The sequence below is a fragment of the Bubalus kerabau genome, chromosome 5 (assembly GCF_029407905.1).
Source record: "Bubalus kerabau isolate K-KA32 ecotype Philippines breed swamp buffalo chromosome 5, PCC_UOA_SB_1v2, whole genome shotgun sequence".
NCBI classification, from domain to species: domain Eukaryota; kingdom Metazoa; phylum Chordata; class Mammalia; order Artiodactyla; family Bovidae; genus Bubalus; species Bubalus kerabau.
Genome location: NC_073628.1, coordinates 110,989,423 through 111,012,536, shown reverse-complemented (window position 1 = coordinate 111,012,536; position 23,114 = coordinate 110,989,423). Strand labels below are relative to the sequence as shown.

At 38.2% G+C, this 23,114-nt stretch overlaps 1 protein-coding gene, 1 long non-coding RNA gene and 1 pseudogene across 10 annotated transcripts in view; 1 reads left to right on the top strand and 2 right to left on the bottom strand.

Moving 5' to 3' along the window:
- Positions 1–7,897, bottom strand: part of LOC129653506 (replication protein A 32 kDa subunit-like) — a 51,801-nt pseudogene extending 43,904 nt beyond the window's left edge.
- Positions 1–23,114, bottom strand: part of RABGAP1L (RAB GTPase activating protein 1 like) — a 742,566-nt gene that overhangs the window by 88,974 nt on the left and 630,478 nt on the right. For 2 of the 9 annotated variants that reach the window (XM_055582722.1, XM_055582728.1), the window contains exons 1-2: positions 11,077–12,201; positions 9,171–9,905 (exon numbers count right to left, since the gene is read on the bottom strand). The exons of 5 other annotated variants lie outside the window; for them this stretch is intronic. In XM_055582722.1, the coding sequence (XP_055438697.1) occupies positions 9,171–9,281 (111 nt within the window). In that variant the 5' untranslated portion in view covers positions 9,282–9,905; positions 11,077–12,201. Of the gene's footprint in view, positions 1–9,170; positions 9,906–11,076; positions 12,202–23,114 lie in introns of those variants that run through there. 2 more of the 9 variants (XM_055582723.1, XM_055582725.1) reach the window with 2 other exon arrangements.
- LOC129653239 (uncharacterized) lies at positions 11,313–21,386 on the top strand. Its single transcript, XR_008714996.1, has 3 exons — positions 11,313–11,424; positions 12,162–12,341; positions 20,638–21,386. It is a non-coding gene; the product is annotated as an uncharacterized LOC129653239 (long non-coding RNA).

The following is a 23,114-nucleotide window of genomic DNA, read 5'->3' as shown; positions in this document are numbered from 1 at the left end:
TGTGTGAAAGTCGCTCAATCGTGTCTGACTCTTTGTGACCCCATGGACTGCAGCCTGCCAGATTTCTCTGTCCATGGAATTCCCCAAGCAAGAATACTGGAGTGGGTTGCCGTTCCCTTCTCCAGGGGATCTTCCCAACCTGGGGATCGAACCCAAGGTCTCCTGCATTGCAGGCGGATTCTTTACCATCTGAGCTACCAGGGAAGCCCATTCAACTAGACTCTAAACTAATTAATTCTACAGTAAATTTTATAAAAATTTAGTATGAAGGTCTAAGGATAAAAAGATTTTGAAATAACATTTGCTATCTTATGTGTACAGATATTTATGATGGTATCCAATCATCTTGAGAGTCCCCTGGACTGCAAGGAGATCAAACCAGTCAATCATAAAAGAAATCAGTCCTAAATATTCATTGGAAGGACTGATGCTGAAGCTGAAGCTCCAATACTTTGGCCACCTGATGCGAAGAATTAATTCACTGGAAAAGACCCTGATGCTAGGAAAGATTGAGGGCAGGAGGAGAAGGGGAAGACAGAGGACGAGATGGTTGGATGGCATCATTTACTCAATGGACATGTTTGGGCAAGCTCCAGTAGTTGGTGATGGACAGGGAAGCCTGGCGTCCTGCAGTCCACGGGGTTACAAAGAGTTGGACATGACTGAGTGACTGAACTGAATCATTACAAACATTATCCACTGCAGACCATGATTACACATATGCGGTGCTTCTTTTTCCCCCCAATACTATTGATTAAATATGTACAGAGAGCATATAAAGCACCAGGCACAATGCTGAGCTAGAGATATAGTGGTAAACAAAAACAGACATAGCCCTGTTCTCATGGAGGTTATGGGTTAGTAAGAAACTAGTCAAACAATCACACAAGTTTCACAAGTATTTTTAAGAGCAGGCTCGTTGGAAAAGACCCATAAGCTTGGAAAGATTGAGGGCAGGAGGAGAACGGGGGCGACAGAAGATGAGATGGTTGGGTGGCATCATCGACTCAATGGACGTGAATTTGAGCAAACTCTGGGAGATAGTGAAGGACAGAAAAGCCTGGCATGCTGCAATCCATGGGGTCACAAAGAGCTGGACATGACTGAGCAACTGAACAACAGAGGAGGAGAAGAGAGAAACTGCCAGGCACAGTCAGATTTCTCCAAGGCAGTCATAAGGAAAGGAGAAGTTACCTCAAGCCTTTATGTCTCAGAAAATGTAAGTTAGATGTTATGTTAGTGGGGACTTCCATGGCAGTGCAGCGGTTAAGATGCCGCATGTCCACTGTAGGGGCCATGGACTCGATCCCGTCAGGGAACTAAGATGGCACATGCAGTGCAGGGGGGCCTAAAAAAACAATTTTTTTAAGAAAATGTTATGTTAGGAAATTGTGGACAGAATACAATGTCCTTGACCTTAGATGGAAAAATATCTATATTTTTCTGAACCTCTGATACTAACCTCTGAAATTAAAATTATGAATGTAGGCAATAATCTACTGTAGTATTTGTTAACATATCAAGCTCTGTACCACTTTGGGCCTTTCTCTCAGAGGTTTCCTCTGCCTAAGCCACTCTTTTTTTCCTTATTTTCCCTTGGATGGCATTCAGATCTCAAAAGACACCAGTGAGGCACTCACTGATTACCCAACATAAAGCCTCCAATTAAACAATTTAATTACATCATTCCATTTCAAGTCTCTGCATAATACTTATCACTGGCTGACAAGTGTTATTATTAGCTAACATTTGTGTCTTACTTCTCCAAATAATATAAGATTTGCAATTGATATAGGTCTTTCTACTATCTACGTCACACCTAGATTCCCAGGGCTAAAAATACAGCACAGCACACAGGAGTAGATCAATGAATATTTTTTATTAAATATTAAACTGAATGCAAATATGGGTGCTAAAACAAATAAAAAACTAGAATATTATTTTTCAGTCATTGTGGACAAGCTATGATTTTACAAAACAAAAACTTTAGGTATTATATGTTTCATGTCAGTTGCTCCTAAAACACCTCCAAAAAAGATATTTTGAGTTAACTCACAAATCAACCCTATTCCCAGAATCAAGTATAGAAGATAACTTCTCAACATCTGAAACAGGATTAAATGCAGAAGAGCTCTAACAACTGTCATAGCAACTGGTTCAATCATTTCATATTTAATAGCAAAACAACCTAAGTGAGCTTTAGAAAGTGAATTTATAAAGTCCTGCTAAATGTTAATCTCTTATTTCAAGACTGTGTAAAGGAGAATCAGTTTGGAATTATATTAATCTATACACATACTTCCGGAGAAGGCAATGGCACCCCACTCCAGTACTCTTGCCTGGAAAATCCCACGGACAGAGTGGCCTGGTGGGCTGCAGTCCATGGGGTCACTAGGAGTCGGACACGACTGAGCGACTTCACTTTATTTTTTCACTTTCATGCATTGGAGAAGGAAATGGCAACCCACTCCAGTGTTCTTGCCTGGAGAATCCCAGGGACGGGGGAGCCTGGTGGGCTGCCATCTATGGGGTCGCACAGAGTCGGACACGACTGAAGCGATTTAGCAGCAGCAGCATACACATACTTCCCTGGTGTCTCAGAGGTTAAAGCATCGGCCTGCAATGCAGGAGAGACCTGGGTTCGATCCCTGGGTTGGGAAGATCCCCTGGAGAAGGAAATGGCAACCCGCTCTAGTATTCTTGCCTGGAAAATCCCACAGACAGAGGAACCTGGTGGGCTACAGTCCACGGGGTAGCAAAGAGTCGACACGACTAAGCGACTTCACCTTCACTTTAACATACACATATACCTCTTATTATGTGCTGGGTATTCTTAAATGCTTTAATTTATTAACTGATTTAATCCTATAAGGTACCTCTAACATACTTCCAATTCACAGATGAGAGAAAGGAAACTCAGAGAGGTCAAGTAACCTGCTCCAAGTAAATGAGCTAATTGGTGAAGAAGTGGGATTTGATCCAGACACTCTGGCTCCTGGGCTCAACTCTAGACTATGTTACCTCCCCCGTCACTCAGATTCTCTCTGAAGAATGTAGAGTTGTGATTCATGGGTAACAACTTAACTCTGCAAATGACATAACTATAAATCTGAATGCTGTATGACGACTATATTCTGCCAAGGGAATGAAAAAGCACAGAACTTGGGGAAAGAGATAAAATAGATGCAAAGAGACAAGCTCATTAGATGGCAAGAGATAATCGAAAATGTTTGCCACTACTGGCTATGCTGAACTCCTGCTCTTGTGTTTAAAGGAACATCCCCTGGTGCCCACATGATAAATTCTGCTTCTTGTTTAAGGTAGCTCAAGATTTTATTACTTGCAACTGTAAGAATCTCAGCTTATACCAAAACTGATAAACCAAATAAGGGAGGAAATGGCTTCCTTGCTAAACTGAAGTTGATGAAGTACTACCAAAATACGTTCACTGAAATAACAATCAGAATGTAAAGTATTCAGATAATAACATTACAAAATATGGATGAGTCAATAGCTTTATTCTAATCAATATTTTTGTATACAGAATGAAGACTGAGAAATAACTGATTTCATTGTTTTCTCCATCTCTGGGACAAGGAATTGCTCTGAGTTTTTTTCTTTTTATTTTGGCATGTGAGATGAAATTTATGTGCCAACCTGGTAAGGAAGAAGTCATTTCAGAAAGCTCTCCCTCATCTCCCAGTTATACAACAGAGAAACTGTAGCTCCCTGAAGACCTCCCTCCTTTCCCTGGCACAGTGCTGCTACGTTGGTATGTGTCTGTTAAGAATATTATATCCAGTGCTAATCCAGTATAAACATGTGTTAGTCTGGGTAAAAAGCTTTTTTTAATGGACAAACCACCAAACAACCAAGTCTCTTACAGTGATGCTGTGATCTAGAATTTCTAGATGTGGAACACGATAAAGCCAAAATGGGCCATCTTTTCTCCATTACATGTCTTGATATCCAACTTTCCTATTCAAGCTGACATAGTAACACTCTTTCCAATTTTAATTTTATAAGGTGGAAAGTTTACATGACAGTAATTTACAATTTATCTCAGTCATTTACTCTTCTTGAATAGATCAGCTGGTGCTGCCTCCTAAGTAATTCTACTGTACCTATCCACTACAAGAACTGAGCATCGTGCCTGAGCGAATTTATTTATTTACACTGTTGCTGCCAAAATGTCAAGAAGTCCAGACTCCTGTCAATTCTTTTAACATGTGTAATGACCTTTAAATTTTTTTTCCATGAGCAATGTGGCGCCTGTCAGTCTGTTACTGCCCATTCCTGCAATAATCGATACATCTACTCAACAGATGGTCTCACCCATATAAATCCCTCCAATTAATGCCACATTGCCTTCTCACCATCCTGAGGCTCAAACCTAAGCTCTTCTACAGCGGGGTCCCCAGCCTCTGGGATCTAAAGCTTGATGATCTGAAGTGGAGCTGATGTAATAATAACAGAAATGAAGTACACAATAAATGCAATGTACTTGAACCACCCCCAAACCATCCCCTACACCCTGTCTCATAAAACCGGTCCCTGGTGCCAAGAAGGTTGGGGACCACTGCTCTATACCATATTCATGGCAATAGACTTCAAGTTTTCTGTAAGACTGATACCCTGATAGTGACCCCCTACCAAACAAAGCAATTCGCTAGGGCAACCCAACTAGTACATTTGTCTACCCCTTGCCTTCTTCCATGGGCCTTCCTAGTGGTTCAGTGGTAAAGAATTGCCTGCCAATGCAGGAGATGTGGGTTCAATCCGTGAGTCAGGAAAATCCCCCGGAGAAGGAAATGGTAACCCACTCCAATATTCTCTCCTGGGAAAACTCATGGGCAGAGGAACCTGGCAGGCTATAGTCCACGGGGTCGCAAAGAGTCGGACACGACTTAACTAAACAACAACAACACTTTCTTCCACATCCCTATGACACTTTATCTACTCACCATACTCATCCTTCAGGCTTTCTTCAGGCAGTTACAAGGGGAGACGATTAGAGCTTTCACTGCTAAGTGCTTTCATTTAATCCTTGAAATAACCAAGTAATGTAATGCTACTATATCCCTCATTCAGATGCTTAGAGAAACTAAGTAATTTGCCAGTAAGCAGCAGATGTAAAACTTGAACTGGGAACCTTATAACCTTAAAGCCTCTGAAACAGTTAATCCCTCGGCCTTTGCACAAGCTGTTTTCACCCTGCTCAGATAGGCCCTACTACTTTCTACTCACTGGCAAACACCTTATCAGCCTTCAAAGCTTCAGTTAATTGCTTCCATCCCCTTTGGAATTCTGCCTCCACTGAATAACTATTCTCCACTTCATTCTATCCTATAACAGTAAATATCATCCCCATAAATATTGATTTTGCTTGTCTCTTTTACTTTATTATGAGATCTTTGGGTAAAGGATATTCTATTCATACCCAGCATATTGCAGTAATCCCAAAATGTTTACAATATTACATACTGGCTAAAGCAACGTTCCCTTTGTTATAGATTAAAAAGTTGAAATAATTCACCAGAACATAAGTTAACATTTAACCTGAAATATTCAAGCTTGACAGAGTATGCACTGGTTATTTTTACTCATGTTTAAACATTAAATCATACATTCTGAATTTAAATACATATTCAAAGCTTCCTTCTGGAATGCATAACAAATGTAACAGATGTGATCTTTTTCCTTTATTTACACTAGTCAGGTATAAAGATAATTAGAAACGGTGGACGTGGAGAGAGAGGAACGCTGGTGATTCCACTAGGAGACAGAAGGCTCTGCCTGAGGAAAACTTTAGAGTCTCTCCTTCAGTTGTTATTATTCCTTGTGTGAGCACCTTGCAGTAAAAGGGAGATGAGGAAATGGGTACAATTTTGTCTCAAAATGAAAGAGTTAATTTCAGCCAATGAACAACAAGAGGAAAAGTAAGCTGTTGGATTTAAGGAAAGGCAAGAATACTGTGTCCAATGAGGCAGCTTTCTCAATGCTTCTGAGTCATTTTGATTAGACTGAATTTTCACCTTACATACCAACTTATTTATGCTGTAATTTACAAGTTCTAGGCTTTTGTTTAGCTTATCTTAGCAAATACAGTATTGATCTGCATAACCTTATGTTGTGTATGTATGAATGATCTGGATGATAAGCGAGATTGTGCTTGACTTCCTTATCCTTTTTTCTTATCTGTTTTATCAAAAGGGCCTATATAAAGGGATCTGTCATTTTCTTCATTATCGTTCATTTTTAAAGACTCAATAGGATGCAGCCATATATATAACAGAGTAGAAAAAAAAAACTGAATACATCACATGTAGCAACAGTAAGAATGGTTTAGTCAAATTTTCTTTCAGTCTGGTGTGTACAATGTCGTGAGATGTATTTTTCACTATGTGTCTCCATCAAAGATGTCACAAAAGCCACAGAGTTACTTATGAACAAGAAAAGATTCAGTGTCCACACAAAAACCACTGTACCTAATGGCATTACTACCATTTAAGAAATCAAGATAACTCTCATTATGAAACAAAGTCCAATTACAGAAAGATATTAATTAATCCTGTACTAGGAAAGTTTCTAAATACCCTTATAATAGTCAACTTAAACTCAAGGGATTTTAAATGTTAGCAAGACTATAATTTGCTTTGCAGTGCAGTAATAAATCACATTGAGAAGCAATTTATTTTATACTGCGGAAAATCTGAGTATTTATCTCTTTCATACAATTTTTTAAAGGGTTCATCTTGGACAAAGCAGAAAACTCAATATGGAATCAAAAGCAAATGATAAATATTTTATCTTACCACAATTTTAGTATAACTTTCCCAGACAAACTAAAACCAAACTATCACCTCCAAAAGATGATACCAGTAAATAAACTCTTTCAAATTTCAAACCCAATAAAGAGAACTAAGAATCTCTAGAACATTCTGTAATTAATTTAACATCCTGACATTTATACTATTTAAAAGTTCGGTGTATAGAGCTATATTTTGTGTCTTTATCATGCCTCTGAGATTTTCCATGGGCTAAATCCTCTTTGGGGGAGCTGGAATTGCATCAAGGCATAATATATATCAACATGCAGAATATGGAAGAGTGTTTCCTGGTAAGCACATCAATATTCACTCATTCATTCATTTTCTCTCTTCCTCTCTGTACATGTATAAGCACACACCCCAGATGTCTTGAATTTATTGAGCATATGTGGCTCCCCATGACCTGGTCACTGCCTACCTCTTCTGAATCTTCTGTCTACACTGGGTTACTTTACATCTCTGTTTTTGTTCCTCTCCCCTTTAGTCTGGAAATTTCCTACACATTTTTGAAGACTCATGTCAGATCCCTTAAAAGGACCTTGATAGGACCATTAGAAAAAAGCAAAACAGAATTCTGAATTTTTTGGATAAGTGTTCATGATGGATTATTTTTAAATTAATGGCTAAAACAAAGCTTAAAGATTATTCATAACTGTGAATTAACCTATCCTGACTTGGTATATATACATATTTATGGTTAACTAAGGATTGGCAATAATCTCCATATAATATATTTAATTATAAAAATAGAAATTATGTATATTAAACAGGAAAAGAATGTAATATGCTGGATATTTCTGTACTAATGAACACTTTAAAAAGTATATTATGGTTTTGTATTTGTTTTGCTTTTTTGGTCTAGCTGATTCTTTTAAACTGTAGCTATAAAACATTTACGAAAGGAGAAAGTATAATGAATTCCTATGTACTACTTTTCTGTTTCAATTATCAACACCTATTCATTTAGTTTTACCCACATCACCAACCTCTCTATTGGACCATTCTGAATCTTTGCAGACATTAACTATCCTTACCTTATCTTGTTTATCATCATTAACTATATCCATACATCCCTCTAAATCACTTTAAACACAATCAAAATATTACTTCACACACAAAATTGAGTATTTCCCAATATTACTAACTATCTAATTAGTGGTCAAATTTTCCCTGATTACCTTACAGATTTTATTATGGTGTCATCAGTACACCGAAACAAGGTCAGTATACTGCATCAAGCTGATACTACCCTTAAGTCTTTGAAAATTAACCTATGAATTCCCCTTCCACCTTTTTTTTTTTTATTACAATATATTCTTTGAAGAAATTGCCACATTGCATTCAGGTTCCTATGTCTTAGAGAATTATAGTTTCATACTAGAAAGATGGTGGTTCAATGGTAAAAGAATCCACCTGCAAATCAGGAGACACAGGAGACATGGGTTCGATCCCTGCGTCGGGAGACCCCCGGAGGAGGAAATGGCAACCCACTCCAGTATTTCTGCCTGGGAAATCCTATGGACAGAGGAGCCTGGCGGGCTATAGTCCATGGGGTCACAAGAGTCAAACACAACTTAGTGACTAAACAAAAACAACTAGTAAGATAATCGTTATTATACTTGTTCATTCTGTTGCTTATGATGAGTACTACTGAATAGAAGAGGTCACTATGACAACAGTCAGAAAAGTATGTTTAAAAGATATGGATCAATGACTGATATAAGGATGACATCTACAGAGAAGAAACAACAAACATTTGCAAGGACTTTGTTTTTCTATTATGCCAGGACATGCAAACTAAGACTCTTGGAGAATGGTTTAAAAAAAAATTACAAATTTAAATCCTAACTAAAATAATACTTATAATAGTTCCTAGTAATAATGTAAAGACTCCAAAAGTTATTTGATTTTTAGATAGCTCAATTCTTAATGTCTCTGTTATGGCCCACTGGTAAAAATGCTCCACTTCAGAAATACTGAATTATATATGTGTAAATGTAGGTATCCCTCACCTAATAACCATATATGTACATACAAGGCAAACACATGAGAGAATATTATGTTTGGCACTATAAAACTTCTTTCAACCTCACTACATAAGAAACCATTAACCTAAGTTTTATTCCTGGGATACTTTAAATGTACTACTAAGGTATAATAGTGTTTAGTTTTATAAATAAAACCATGAAAACCTGTAGACCTTGGTGCAGCTGTAACAATGCCAACAGCAATACTTCTATTTTAATTCCCAGGAAGTTATGCCTCAACTGCTACATGAGTACAACTATCATATTAGAAAAGAAATAACAGCCCCAGAGGAATGTGCAAGGCCCCACCTACCATAGACCTGGGCTTGCTGATGGCCACCAGACTAGTGAGGAAGTCTTCGTCGTGCAGCTGGCTGAAAACATGGGCGTCATAGGCTACCATAATGGAGATTTCTTCCATCATCTTGCCAGCTGGTCTTTCCACAGCAGCAGCTGCTGTCCCAGCTCCAGACCAGACTATCCAGGGGAAAATCCTATTGCAGCTTGGTGCCAATGCACACACCCACCTGAGTTTGAGGGGGTGGAGTGTCAAAAATCCAGGGGAGGGAAAAAAAAGGCAGCTGCTATCATAGGCTTGTCTAGCAATTCACCCCCAGTAGAAAACTGAGCGAGGTCTCTTATCTACGGAGGAAGTATATACTATAAACACCTTCTGCATTCTTAACAAAGCAGCTGGAAAATTTAGTTTTTGGAAATCTTCTTTAAACTTCAAAAAACTCTCCTAACTGGAAATATCCTAGAGCAAAAATGAAAAAAAGGAAACCCAAAACCACAAAAATTGATGTTATGTTCTTGATAATCAGAATTTTTTTTAAGTTTATCTTCTTACTTCAGTATTACTTATATCAAGATTTGTCTTCTTGGAGAAGATGTAGATTTTCTTACTGCTTATTTTTTTCACATTCACAGAAAATAAATAGATGGCAACATTTAATTTTTCAGAGTTTATCGAATTCTTGGTGTAATTAAAAATTATCTCAAGAAGTGTGAAAAACAAAAAAAGGTTCCTTTTCCCCTCTGAGTATTTCTGTTAAAAACAAAAAGTACCAAAATATAAAAATGAAACAGACTGCAATATCAGTTAATAACCATTTCCTCTTCTCCCACTAAAAAAGCAACAAATATTTTAAACAGAATTCTTGATTTTGAGAGAATTTAGTTTTCCACTGTTATTCTGAAAACAACACAAGATTGTCATTTCTAAACTGATTATTATTCTCCCATGATAAAAGTTCTCTTTGTCTACTTTTAAGCTTAGAGATTTCTTTTAATTACCCAAATCAGCAGATAGTAATGAACTATTGGTGCCTTAGCTATGAGAAGCGTCTTTTTAAGTAAAGCTGAAGACAGTAAATGAACCTCAATGTGCCCTGATGAAAAATGTGAAAACTGTCCAAATTATCATTACAAGGTTGCCTAAATCACCAGGAAATATAATGTAGGCTAATTCCATGGGGAAAGTATTAAGCAAATAAAAAGGGAGGAGGGCAGATAAAGCTCCTCCCGAAGTTGTTTTGCCAGTATTTCTAATTAAGCTATTATCTTCTCTGCTTTTTCTAGAGTATGACAGTGCAATACTATGAGAAATATTTGTTAGAATCAGAAATCAACTGGGAATGTTTATCTTTAATCAAATACAATGTTCAGTCCTAATTACCCATAGCAGTATTATGTTATTTAGTTTGCTTGTTTTTCAGAAAACAAGACTTGGAATGAAATTTCTAGTGCCTATTTTTCCTTGTCTTTTAAAAGTATTTCCACCTAGATGAATATGATTACTTAAATAGTACCCTGTTCTATTTAAATGTGATTAGAAGAGTTTTGCAGCTACCATAGCATTCTGGATTACAAACACATGCACACAAAACACACACACGCACACACACACTCTCACATACACAGAAGGGCTGAAACACCTTACTGCCAGGAAACAGAAGCAAGACTAATAGGCTTATTTAAACAGAAAATGCAATGCTTTAAATAAATCCTCAAGATTAAAACAGCTTCAAACTGTGTTTGACCCATGCTGGAGCTGGTAAAGCATTTTCACTTCATTTTTTTTTCCCCTACAAGGCAGTTGTGCCTTTTAAAGCATTATTTTTCTTAAAAATTCTTCCCGCACTCAACACTGACTAACCAGGTAAAGATTAAATGATCATCAGGAGATGAGGTATTCTAAAGCATCAGGCAGTTCATACCTTTTTAATTCCTTTTTATCTTTTCAGAAGTACTTGAAAAGATACTGTGACTCCCTTCGTGCATTTACTAGCACCAGAAGGCTTCCGATTTATCTCGCAGGACCACTTTCTAGCTGTGAAAGCAATTCCTCTGGCTTTCATATTTTCCTTGGCTCCAGTGACTCAGTGCTTCCACAATGGTATCTGAATCAGGTGCGCTGACAAAGACACCTGTTGTGGAAGGTAAAGAAACCACTTCCCATAATGCCTTATTCCCTGCTGGCAACCGCCCAGGGGCAAACAAGAATTATGACTGCATTTGAGCAGTTGCCTGTGCAGCCTGGGAGAACACATTCGGTTTAACAATAGGTAATCTTCTTGGTTAAGAACGCTCATAACCAAGAAAAAAAAAAAAAAGAAAGGACCAGGGAAAACAGTATTAAATCGTTTTAGGTACTGTGTTATAAAGTCATAAAACCGTTAAGGCATTGGGGCTATAGGAGTGCAAAACAGTTTTAGAAACATAATCAAAGGCTGTAAAGACGGTTTTAAAATGACGAAAAAGCTAAGCACTTCAAATAATTAAGTCCTTTTAGAGCTCCACGTGGGTTATTAGGTAAACAATTAGGTATTTTTACAAAGCTCCTGATTTATTATCTTCAAAATACTGTTCTAATTAGCCAGAGTGCCTTAGAATTATCTGTAACAGTTTGTGCCTTAATCCAAGAGGTCTTCTCCAACAGCCACGCTGCATACGCTTTCTAGAGCAAGGGCTCTGTAAGTTTTGTGTGTATCCTTCATTTTCTGTCACCCTTAAATGTTCCTCCAGACTTTACAGTCTGGGAAACAAAAATTTAAATGTCCTTTTTTCATACGGTTAAACGTATATCTGTGGTCCCCACCAAAAAAGCATACTTCTATGGCTGATTCATGTTAATGTTTGCCAGAAACCAAAATTCTGTAAAGCACTTATTCTTCAATTAAAAAAAATTTTTAGCAAACCAATGATCTATTTTTTAAAAAACTGTCTTTATACTACCTTTTCCTCTTTTCCTAAAGATTCTTTTCTCCAGTCTCAGAACTAAACAGCTGTTACCCCCTTTCAGACTTCAGGAGTCCCTGCACACAGCCATGTTTACATACAGTACTTCACTGCCTGGCAAGACATCTTTCTGACTCATCTGCCTTTTCCCCAGTGAGTTGAGACCCACGGATCTCCCCGGATGGTTCCCACCTGAGCTTCTGCAGTCACTGACTTCACACCACTCAGCTCCACTGAAAGAAAGGTATGGGGTTGGGGGGATTACCTGCGATCAAGGAGTATACTGCCGACAGCACCAGTTGCTGCTAAAATTTACCAGGCGAGGATTGTGTATTAAATGAGCAGCAGAAAATAAAGCATTCATGGTAACCAATAGAGGGGCTCCAGTTCCAGCAGGAACGAGCTAGCTGTCTGTCCCAGGGCAAGTCACTTAACCTCCCAAGGTTTCAATTTCCTCGTGGTCATGTAAATTGAGAGGGACGGAATAGATGAGAGGTTTTCCTGTGCGCTCAGTGTGCTCAGAGTCAAAAGCAGTGTGTCCTTTTCTGCTCCAGTAAATAGGCTTATTGGAGGATTTGAAGGTGAGAATACCTTTTTAATCTCTATCAGAATGAAACACAAAGGGTAACATTAATCCCAAATGTTAGGAAAGTACCCCCCACGGTTGCTATAATGTGTCCCAACAAATGCTGTCTACTTTGTACCCTAAATTGGATTTTCTAATATCAACTCTTTTGCTTTTAAAAGATTTGGGGACAGCTGCTTCACTTTTTATTAGTTACTCTTTATAGTCTTTCTATTCAGAAGCCAAACTGGCTATAAAATAATTTTCAAAAGGCTTCTAGATCTCATTAAGATAAAAAAAACAAATATTAATAAATATCTCCAATGATTTTTGAATGCTGTTTTAAAATTTTTTACAGATTTTACTCTGTTAGCTGATTTTGTTCCAATGGCCATTTTTCTGGGATTATTCCTATTTAACAAAAATATAACTGGGTCACACTAAATGAGTGTGAGTCTAATAAACCATTCCTGGCCTTCAGAGAACATCTATTCTCAAGAGACAAATTTAGTAAAAGCCAAAACAAAAATCAAGAGAAGCCTGAATAAGATGTGAACATTTTGTATTTCTGTGTTCTCCCCAAATGCAGCAAAGTAAAGTAGTTTAATTATGGTAGCAGTATTTTGTTATCCACCATCAAAGCAGCAAATAAATACATTTAAAAAATGAACACACATCATTAAAAAATTATCTCACCTCACAAGAGTGGCTTTAAAGACCCTTTCTCCCATGCCTCAGGTTCTACCTGTTGAACATTCTCATCACAACAGCCATAAAATCAGGATAAGATAGAAGACAAAACCACCAGGACAAAAATATGGCCTAGAGGACAGAAAGGTCTCCTGTGCCCCCACCACGTACTGACAAAGCCTGGTAGAGACAGTTTTTTTCTTCCCCAGGGGTTCGTCTAATCATTCAGTAATGTAGATTTCAGTAATATCATCTAGTCAAGGCTATGGTTTTTCCTGTGGTCATGTATGGATGTGAGAGTTGGACTGTGAAGAAGGCTGAGTGCCGAAGAATTGATGCTTTTGAACTGTGGTGTTGGAGAAGACTCTTGAGAGTTCCTTGGACTGCAAGGAGATCCAACCAGTCCATTCTGAAGGAGATCAGCCCTGGGATTTCTTTGGAAGGAACGATGCTAAAGCTGAAACTCCAGTACTTTGGCCACCTCATGCAAAGAGTTGACCCATTGGAAAAGACACTGATGCTGGGAGGGATTGAGGGCAGGAGGAGAAGGGGACGACAGAGGATGAGATGGCTGGACGGCATCACTGACTTGATGGACGTGAGTCTGGGTGAACTCTGGGAGTTGGTGATGGATAGGGAGGCCTGGCGTGCTGCGATTCATGGGGTCACAAAGAGTCGGACACGACTGAGCGACTGAACTGAACTGAACTGAATATAAATTCTATGTTTATAGAATCTATAAACATCTTCATAGATTCAATTAATAATATAATAGGTTCAATTCAATATAAATATTCATGGAGTATACACAACTCAGTTTTAATGGACTGTAGCAAAATTGTTCATGGAATTGACACAGAGGTAAAGAACTCTAAGAAAGACAAAATTCTACCCTTTCTTAATCACAGAAAAGCAATATTCCAAGGTTTCTCTTTACATGTAGGAGTGCACATTACTAAAACCTAAGTGCTCTCAGTGGAGGAACAAGAGATAAAATGAGAGAGAAACCACAGAAGTATCAATAGAAGAAAACTTTTCAGAAGATTTTGGATTTCAGAATAGTCCAGTAACATACTGAGTTTTACAAAGGGAAAAGAACAAGAAGTAGAAGATAAATAAAAGAAATCTTGGTTCTTTTCAAAATCATGCAAATGTAAATAAAGAAAACCATTATTCTTGTGTCAAATTCCAACCGTTCAGCTCATTATCTTTCTTATCTTTGCCAGTAATTGCTAGGCAAATTCAAAACCTCAGAAAACACAGATTATTAAAAAAAAAAATCCCTAGAGTTAAACTAAGAAAACAAAAACCAGTGGGACACAAATACTTGCTTAACTATTATACTGGGTGTTTTACTTCTTCATTTGCATCTCACTGCAAAGAATGATGGTGAGGTACATTCCAGACTATGAAAGAGTAGCTGTAAGCTTTAACAAGTCAGCTTTCTACCACATTTGTAACTCTAAAACCCACAGCTAACTATTAAAAACAAAACAGGTCCAACATGGAGTCCCTTATGCTAAAGCCCCATGTCACCAAAGACTGCTACAGTTTCTACTCTCCCAGAAATAAAATCTTAAACCAGGAAGCACCTGATCAGCACAAGTTACGTAATCTGCCTGGCAGAGCAGGTGACTTTCCCCTAAGGGAAAGTGATCTTGCAGTAACCACTCCACTTTTCTGTCTAGTGTAACTTTCTGGGTTCTGCTCCGTCCTGCCTATAAAAGTACAACTCCTCAGAGCGCCATTCTATCTGCTAGACTGGCTGCTTCCCATGCGTGAATTGTTGAATAAAGTCAGTGAGATCTTTACAATGTACTCACTTGAATTTTGTTTCTTAACATATTCACTTAAATTTTACCTAACCAAAAATAAGAATTTCAAGTGCTCCTAAGCATTCACTGTTGAAGCCTGGCTTGGAGATTTTGACCACTACTTTGCTAGTGTGTGACATGAGTGCAATTATGTGGTAACTGTAGCAAACTGGCACACTAGAAAAATAATGCTAGCAAAGCAATGCTAGCAAAGTAGCACACTAGCAAAGTAATGCTCAAAATTCTCCAAGCCAGGCTTCAACAGTATGTGAACCATGAACTTCCAGATGTTCAAGCTGGATTGAGAAAAGGCTGAGGAACCAGAGATCAAATTGCCAACATCTTCTGGATCATCAAAAAAGCAAAAGAGTTCCAGAAAAACATCTACTTCTGTTTTATTGACTACACCAAAGCCTTTGACTGTGTGGATCACAACAAACTATGGAAAATTCTTAAAGAGATAGGAATACCAGACCATCTGACCTGCCTCCTGAGAAATCTGTACACAGGTCAAGAAGCAACACTTAGAATGGGACATGGAACAACAGATTGGTTCCAAATCTGGAAAGAAGTATGTCAAGGCTGTATATTGTCACTCTGCTTATTTAACTTATATGTAGAGTACATCATGAAAAATGCTGGGCTGGAATCAAGATTGCCAGGAGAAATACCAATAACCTCAGATATGCAGGTGACACCACACTTATAGCAGAAAGCGAAGAAGAATTAAAGAGCCTCTTGATGCAAGAGGAGAGTGAAAAAATTGGCTTAAAACTCAGCATTCAGAAAACTAAGATCATAGCATCCAGTCCCATCACTTTATGGCAAATAGATGAGGAAACAGCAGAAACAGTGGCAGACTTTTATTCTTTGGGGCTCCAAAATCACTGCAGATGGTGATTGCAGCCATGAAATTAAAAGACACTTGCTCCTTGGAAGAAAAGCTATGACCAACCTAGACAGCATATTAAAAAACAGAGACATTTCTTTGCCAACAAAGGTCCATATAGTCAAAGCTATGGTTTTTCCAGTAGTCATGTACGGATGTGCTGCTGCTGCTGCTGCTGCTAAGTCACTTCAGTCGTGTCCGACTCTGTGCGAACCCATAGACGGCACCCCACCAGGCTCCCCTGTCCCTGGGATTCTCCAGGCAAGAACACTGGAGTGGGATGCCATTTCCTTCTCCAATGCGTGAAAGTAGTTGGACTATAAAGAAAGCTGAGCACCGAAGAATTGATGCTTTTGAACTGTGGTGTTGGAGAAGACTCTTGAGAGTCCCTTGGACTGCAAGGAGATATAACCAGTCAACCCTAAAGGAAATATCAGTCCTTAATATTCACTGGAAGGACTGATGCTGAAGCTGAAACTCCAATACTTTGGCCACCTGATGCGAAGAACTGACTCACTGGAAGAGACCCTGATGCTGGGAAAGATTGAAGGCAGGGGGAGAAGGGGACGAAGGAGGATGAGATGGTTGGATGGCATCGCCAACTCGATGGACATGAGTTTGAGTAAGTTCCAGGAGTTGGTGATGGGACAGGGAAGCCTGGTGTGCTGCAGTCCATGGGGTTGCAAAGAGCTGGGCACGACTGAGTGACTGAACTGAACTGAAAGCATTCACTGCTGTTTGCTATTAATATCACCCTCAGTGAAGATGATTTCAAACACAATCCAGGAATACAAGTAATGCTGCATCTTGTCTCATTTTGAGCAGAATATACAACTGAATTGTAATTACAAATTCCTTCACCTTAATTTCTAAAGCATTTGAGTAACTTTTTAAAAGTTTTACTGACCACTAAATCAAACCATTCCACACGGAGTATGTTTCAGATTCCTTTTTTTCACAAGGTCAGAAGGTAGCTTTAGGGAACAATGAACTGTAAGCTCCTTTTCATTCAAGTGTTCATTTGTCTCAAGTTCTTCCTGTAGGGCTGGTGACCCAACCTGGATAACTCCCTTCCAAATGAGCCCCTCAGATCCCTGTAGTAGGTCATACACTGAAGCATGAAGCCGTGGACTTGGCTAAAATTCTGCAGTTAAAGCTAGAAGAATTTCATGGTATGTGAATTATATCAATAAAAATAAAAACAGCAGCATTTACGGAATGCCTACAACATGCATGAGATGGGCTTATAGATTTGTAATATAGTAAAATATAACTAGTTATAATAATGACTGGAGGAGAAGGGGACGACAGAGGACGAGATGACTGGATGGCATCACTGATCCAATGCACATGAGTTTGAGCAAGCTCTGGGAGATAGTGAAGGACAGGGAAGCCTGGTGTGCTGCAGTCCATGGGGTTGCAGAGTCAGACATGACTGAGCGACTGAACAACAACTTACCCTAAAATTCTTCTATAATAGCTAGTGTTTAACAAGTACTCACTCTGCCCTAGATGCAGACTCTCATTTAATCTTCACATAAGTCAATGAACTAGGTACTACAAATATCCTTGCTTTATAGATGAAGTAACTAAAGTGTGGAGAAGTTTAGGGATTTGACTCTGTTCTCAACAGTCAGAAATGTAATTGACAGGATTCCAAAACCAGCCTGTCTGGCTGCAAAATGCGTACCGTGCCCTTCACGACTAAAGTAAGATAGGGGAAGTAAGCAAACATGCAGGGAGAATCAACCCTGAGCCAGACACCATTGCTCCTCCCATGCTGGGATCTCCTTCACACTCACACACTTCAGGTCACACAATACAATGCACTGTATTTGTCAAGTCACATTAGGATTATAATAGAATTAAGTCCTTCTGCAGACAGGGAAGTCTTCATGGGGAAAAAAATGGATTAGTTTTCATAAGAAAAGTAATTTTTTTAAGAGAAAAAATAAAATTAGCCTGGTCAGAGTGATGAACTGATGTTTAGATACAGTAGGAAATAAGGTTTCAAAGGCAGTTTTGAATCAGCCTGTGGTAGGTTTCTAATCTCAGGTCAACAAATTTGGAATACAAGGTATGTAGGCCAAGGGCAGACTGTGCAGACTACAGGGTTTTTGTCTTTCTAGCCTCCACTTTTTGTGTGTGTGTCATTAGGTCATTAGAGAAAGCACAGTATAATGGTTAACACGTAGACTCCAGGGTTCAAAATACCCGGGTTTGATACAATACTTTGCCACATACTAGCTTTTTGACCATGAGCAAGTTCCACAGGCTGTCTCACTATTGGTCTTCTCATCCATAAAATGAGAAAATGATAATAGTACCAATGTTGTGAGGAATAAAATAATGCACATAAAAGTCCTCACTAAGCCGCCAGGCTCCATAAAGTATCTGATTAGTGACAGTTGCTATTATTATCAACATTAGTAAAAATGATGGGGAGTTCCCTGGTGGTCTAGTGGTCAGGATTCAGCACTTTCTCTGCTATGGCCTGGGTTTAATCTCTAGTCAGGGAATTGAAATTCTGCAAGTCATGCCATGTGGCCAAAAAAGAAAAAAGAGAAAAGGCTGGAGGGGTAAGATCATCTGTCAAAAACGGAGAAGAAGATGGAATATAACCTTTAGAAATGAGGCGGGGGCTGTTCTCAGTGTATGAGGGCAGTCAGTACCTCCATTTCTTTTTTTTTTTGTCCAGTTAATAAAAAATTCAGGAGGGAGAAATAAAAAATGTCACAGAACTTCAATCCTGTACCTGTTTTCCCAACACAATTAATCTTTCTAGATGTTGCTTTGTTTGGGAGTGATTTGGTAATTTACACAAATCCTGCTGTCAGAAATAATTGAAGCAGGTTAGTGGAGGTAAAAGATTGATAATGGGGTGGGAGGGGACCTCTTACAGTTAGCTTCCCTCTCCAGTTTCCTGACTACAGTGCAAACAGAGCCTAATCAATTACCTTTTATTAAATGGAGCAATTGTGACAAGAACAGGGAACAAAGAGAGCATTTGTTGTATAACGATATCCATCTGTTAAAACCTGATCAAGAAAACAGTTACAATGGGCTATCATGTGCAAATACATAATCTTTCTTCATAATTGTATTATAATAAGATTTTCCAGCATTCATTTGTATCTTAGAGTCAAAAGAAATATCCTATGCAATAGTTTAGAATAACAGCTTATCTACAAGCTTAGAACTGACCAATAAATCTGTAATCTACTTCGGTTCAAAGATATCAACTGAATTTGATTAGGGGTGAAGGTGGAAGGAGAGGAAAAATAACACATATTTAACAGTTGTTGTGCTAGGGGTGGGGGGGGGGACTTTAACTATTTTGTATTTCTTTTAGTTTTAACGGCAATACTATTTGACTGGTTTTATTATCCCCAGTTTGCAGAAAGGGAAACCACTGCCCTAAGAGTTTATTTGAGGTCTTACCAGTAGTAAATCAGAACCATTATTAAAACTGATATACATGATTACAAAGGCTCTGGGTGTTGGGGGTTTTTTTTCATGCTTTTTTGTTTTTTCTCCACCTACAACAAGTTCTTCATAACATGAATTTAACAGAAGAAAAACAGTTCAACTTGGAGATCCTGAAATAGAAACTTTAAAATTTCTAAAGTGAGATTCTGTATTTCTCTTCTCTTTTGTTTTAAATATTATATTAAATGTTTTAAATATTTTGTTTTTAATATTATATCACTGTATATTGAAAATATGAACTAAAAACTCATTGCATCTAATAATATTTATTACTAGGCATTTGCAAATTAAAGAAAAAGAAAAGACCGGAGGCAAACTACTGACAACTGCAATGTACATACTAAGAGTCTGCTACAACAAAAAATATCACGTGAACTGAGACAGCACTCTTTGAACTGTCAATGGTGGCTTTTACGATGTTAAAAATTAGCTTTTTCTTTGTGTTAAGAGCAACAGTGAATTGCTTAATTGGCTGATAGTAAAATAATAAAAAGGTATTGTTAATTTTTTAACAGTAGTCATAAGTAGCAGCAGTGTCAATGTCCAAAGCATTCTAATTTTATTCATTTTGATAAGAATTTACTTTTTATATTCCATCTAAAATTTTTTCCAAAAAAGTGATCATTTCAGGCTTAAGAAGTGTTAGCAAGTGTCATCATAGAGATTCTCTCTCTAAAATCATAAAGATCATAAAAATAGCTAAAATCTTTATGCTTTAATTCCTCTTCAAACTAAGCAGGAAGTTAAGATGGAATATTAGGGCCTGCATAGCTGACTAAAAGTTTCATTTTCAGTCACTGATTCTAATACGACAACCACCTTCAGGCCTAAGGATATACATATTCTGCAAAACATCTTCCTTATTTTAAATGTTCACTGAGATCTAAGTAAAGCTTCATATATTTAGGTGAGGAAGGCCTAGTTTAACTATGTTAGGTAGTTTACTAGTTAACCTGATACATAAAGAATCAGAGGCAAAACAAGCAGACATTAATTTCTAGAATGTGTGGCTATGCATTCTTTATTGCATGCATGCTAAGTTGCTCAGTTGTGTCCGACCCTCTGTGACCCCTTGGACTTCTTCTCTGTCCAGGCTTCTCTGTCCATGGAATTTTCCAGGCAAGAATACTGGAGTGGGTTGCCATTTCCTACTCCAGGGGATCTTTCTGACCCAGGGATCAAGTCCGCCTCTCCTGAGTCTCCTGTGTTGGCCAATGTGCCATCTGGGAAGCCCACATTCCTTATTATGTTGTCCTTATTATCCTGTATTAAAATCCTCAGTGTGTTCTTAAATACAAATTTTAAATATTCAAACTGCTATGGAATTGTTGTTTTATATTAAACTTAGCATACATTTAGGGAGAATTTTAATTGTGCAATATAATATGAGATTATGACATATTTTTAGACCAATGTTTAACTAAAATTGAGATAATGGTGAAACAAAAAGTTAACTGGTTGAAATTATGTTTCTAAACAAGCAAATCTGAATAAATGGTCAGACAGTAAAACTGGATACAAATCTTTTTTACTGGCTGGTGGACAACTTTAATTTATGTTTATAGTGTCTTTTGCCTCTTCTGATGGCCGACTAGTTCTTTGTCTTTTCACTACTTGCATTTCTCTTTCAAGGAGTGCAAAAACAGGGAACGAGGGAAAACTCTAATTAGTGACTTTAATTGGTGGCTGTTATTTTTTATCATCTATATCAAATAGCTAGGCTATGGGAATAAGTTAAAATTAAGAGTTAAAATAAATACAAGTCTCATTTTATATAAATTTCAGTTATCAAATGTTTATCCAATTTTCACATTTCTATTCCCACGTATAAAGGAGAGCTGCCTAAAATAGAGTTTACAAGAAAACTGGTTCATAAAGCAGGCTAAATAAACTTCATGTTAAGCAAAGAGTTCTGGCATTAAACTTTATAAAGGATAAAATAAATCACCCATTATCTGTGCTTGGAAAAACAGAACTGAAGCATTAATAAGTGTCTACTTTTATTAACTATTTTAGTCACTATTAGTGATCTTGTAAATTTTTTTTCTTTTCCTCTAGAAAAACTGTCTTAGTATAAGTAAGTACGCTGGTCTTACTTACTTTTGATAACTTACTATTTACTTAGTAAAAAGCTGGTCTTAAAACTAACATGTTAAGGTTCAAAGAGTTTTTAAACTTCAACCATAACATTTTCTTATTGTCCTCACCATTCTTCTCTATCTTCGTTTTTCTCTTTGTCTCTCTCTCTCTCTCTCACATAGCTAAGTCGCTGTAGTCATATCCAACTCTTTGTGACTCTATGGACTGTAGTCTGTCAGGCTCTTCTGTCCCTGGGATTCTCCAGGTAAGAATACTGGAGTGAGTTGCCCTTTCCTTCTCCAGGGGATCTTCCCAACATAGGGATCAAACCTGCAACTCTTACGTCTCCTGAACTGGCAGGCGGCTTCTTTACCACTAGTACCACCTGGGAAGTCCCTCTTTCACACATACCTCTCTTAAAAGATTATTTTTTTGTCCTAAACTGTTTGACTCTGGCACATATGCATCTTATGTATCAGTGTGACCCCCCAAGAGACTGAGCCATATCTGTGAGTGAGTGAGGGTCTCCTGCAGAGGTGTGAGTCAGCAGTGGCCTGCTGAGGGGACAGCACTGGCGGCAGCAGTCCTGGGAAGCACACGTTGGCATAAGTCCTCTTAGAGGTTGCCTTTAGCCTATCAAAGAGCCTGTAGACTCCAGGAAAGGGCCGCCATAGGCCAAACAACTAACAGGGAGGGACCACAGCCCTACCCATCAGCAGAAAACTGGATTAAATATTTACTGAGCATGGCCTGCCCACCAGAGCAAGACCCAGTTTTCCCCTCAGCCAGTCCCTTGCATCAGAAAGCTTGCATAAGCCTATTAATCTCATCCATTAGAGGACAGACAGAAGAAACAAGAACTACAATCCCACAGCCTCCAGAAATAAACCCACAATCACAGAAAGCTAACCAAAATCATCATGGGGATCATAGCTTTGTGTAACTTAATGAAATAATGAGCCATGCTCTGAGGGACCACCCAAAATGGACAGGTCATGGTGGAGAATTCTGACAAAACATGGTCCACTGGAGAAGGGAACGGCAAACCACTTGAGTATTCTCACCTCAAAAACCCATAAACAGTATAGAAAAGAAAAAAGATATGGCATCAGAAGATGACTTCCCCAAGTCAGAAAGTGTCCAATATGCTACCAGGGAAGAGCAGAGAAATAGCTCCAGAAAGAACGAAGAGGCTGGGCCAAAGCAGAAACCATGCTCACTTGTAGATGTGTCTGACGGTGAACTGGCAGTGAAAGCAAAGTCTGATGCGGTAAAGAACAATATTGCCTAGGAACCTGAACTATTAGGTCCATGAATCAAGGTAAATTGAGTCAGCATTGATATTTTAGGAATCAGTGAACTAAAATGGAAGGATGCTTTCTAATTGTGGTGCAGGAGAAGACTCTTGAGAGTCCCTTGGACTGCAAGAAGTTCAAACCAGTCAATCCTAAAAGAAATCAACCCTGAATATTCATTGGCAGGACTGATGCT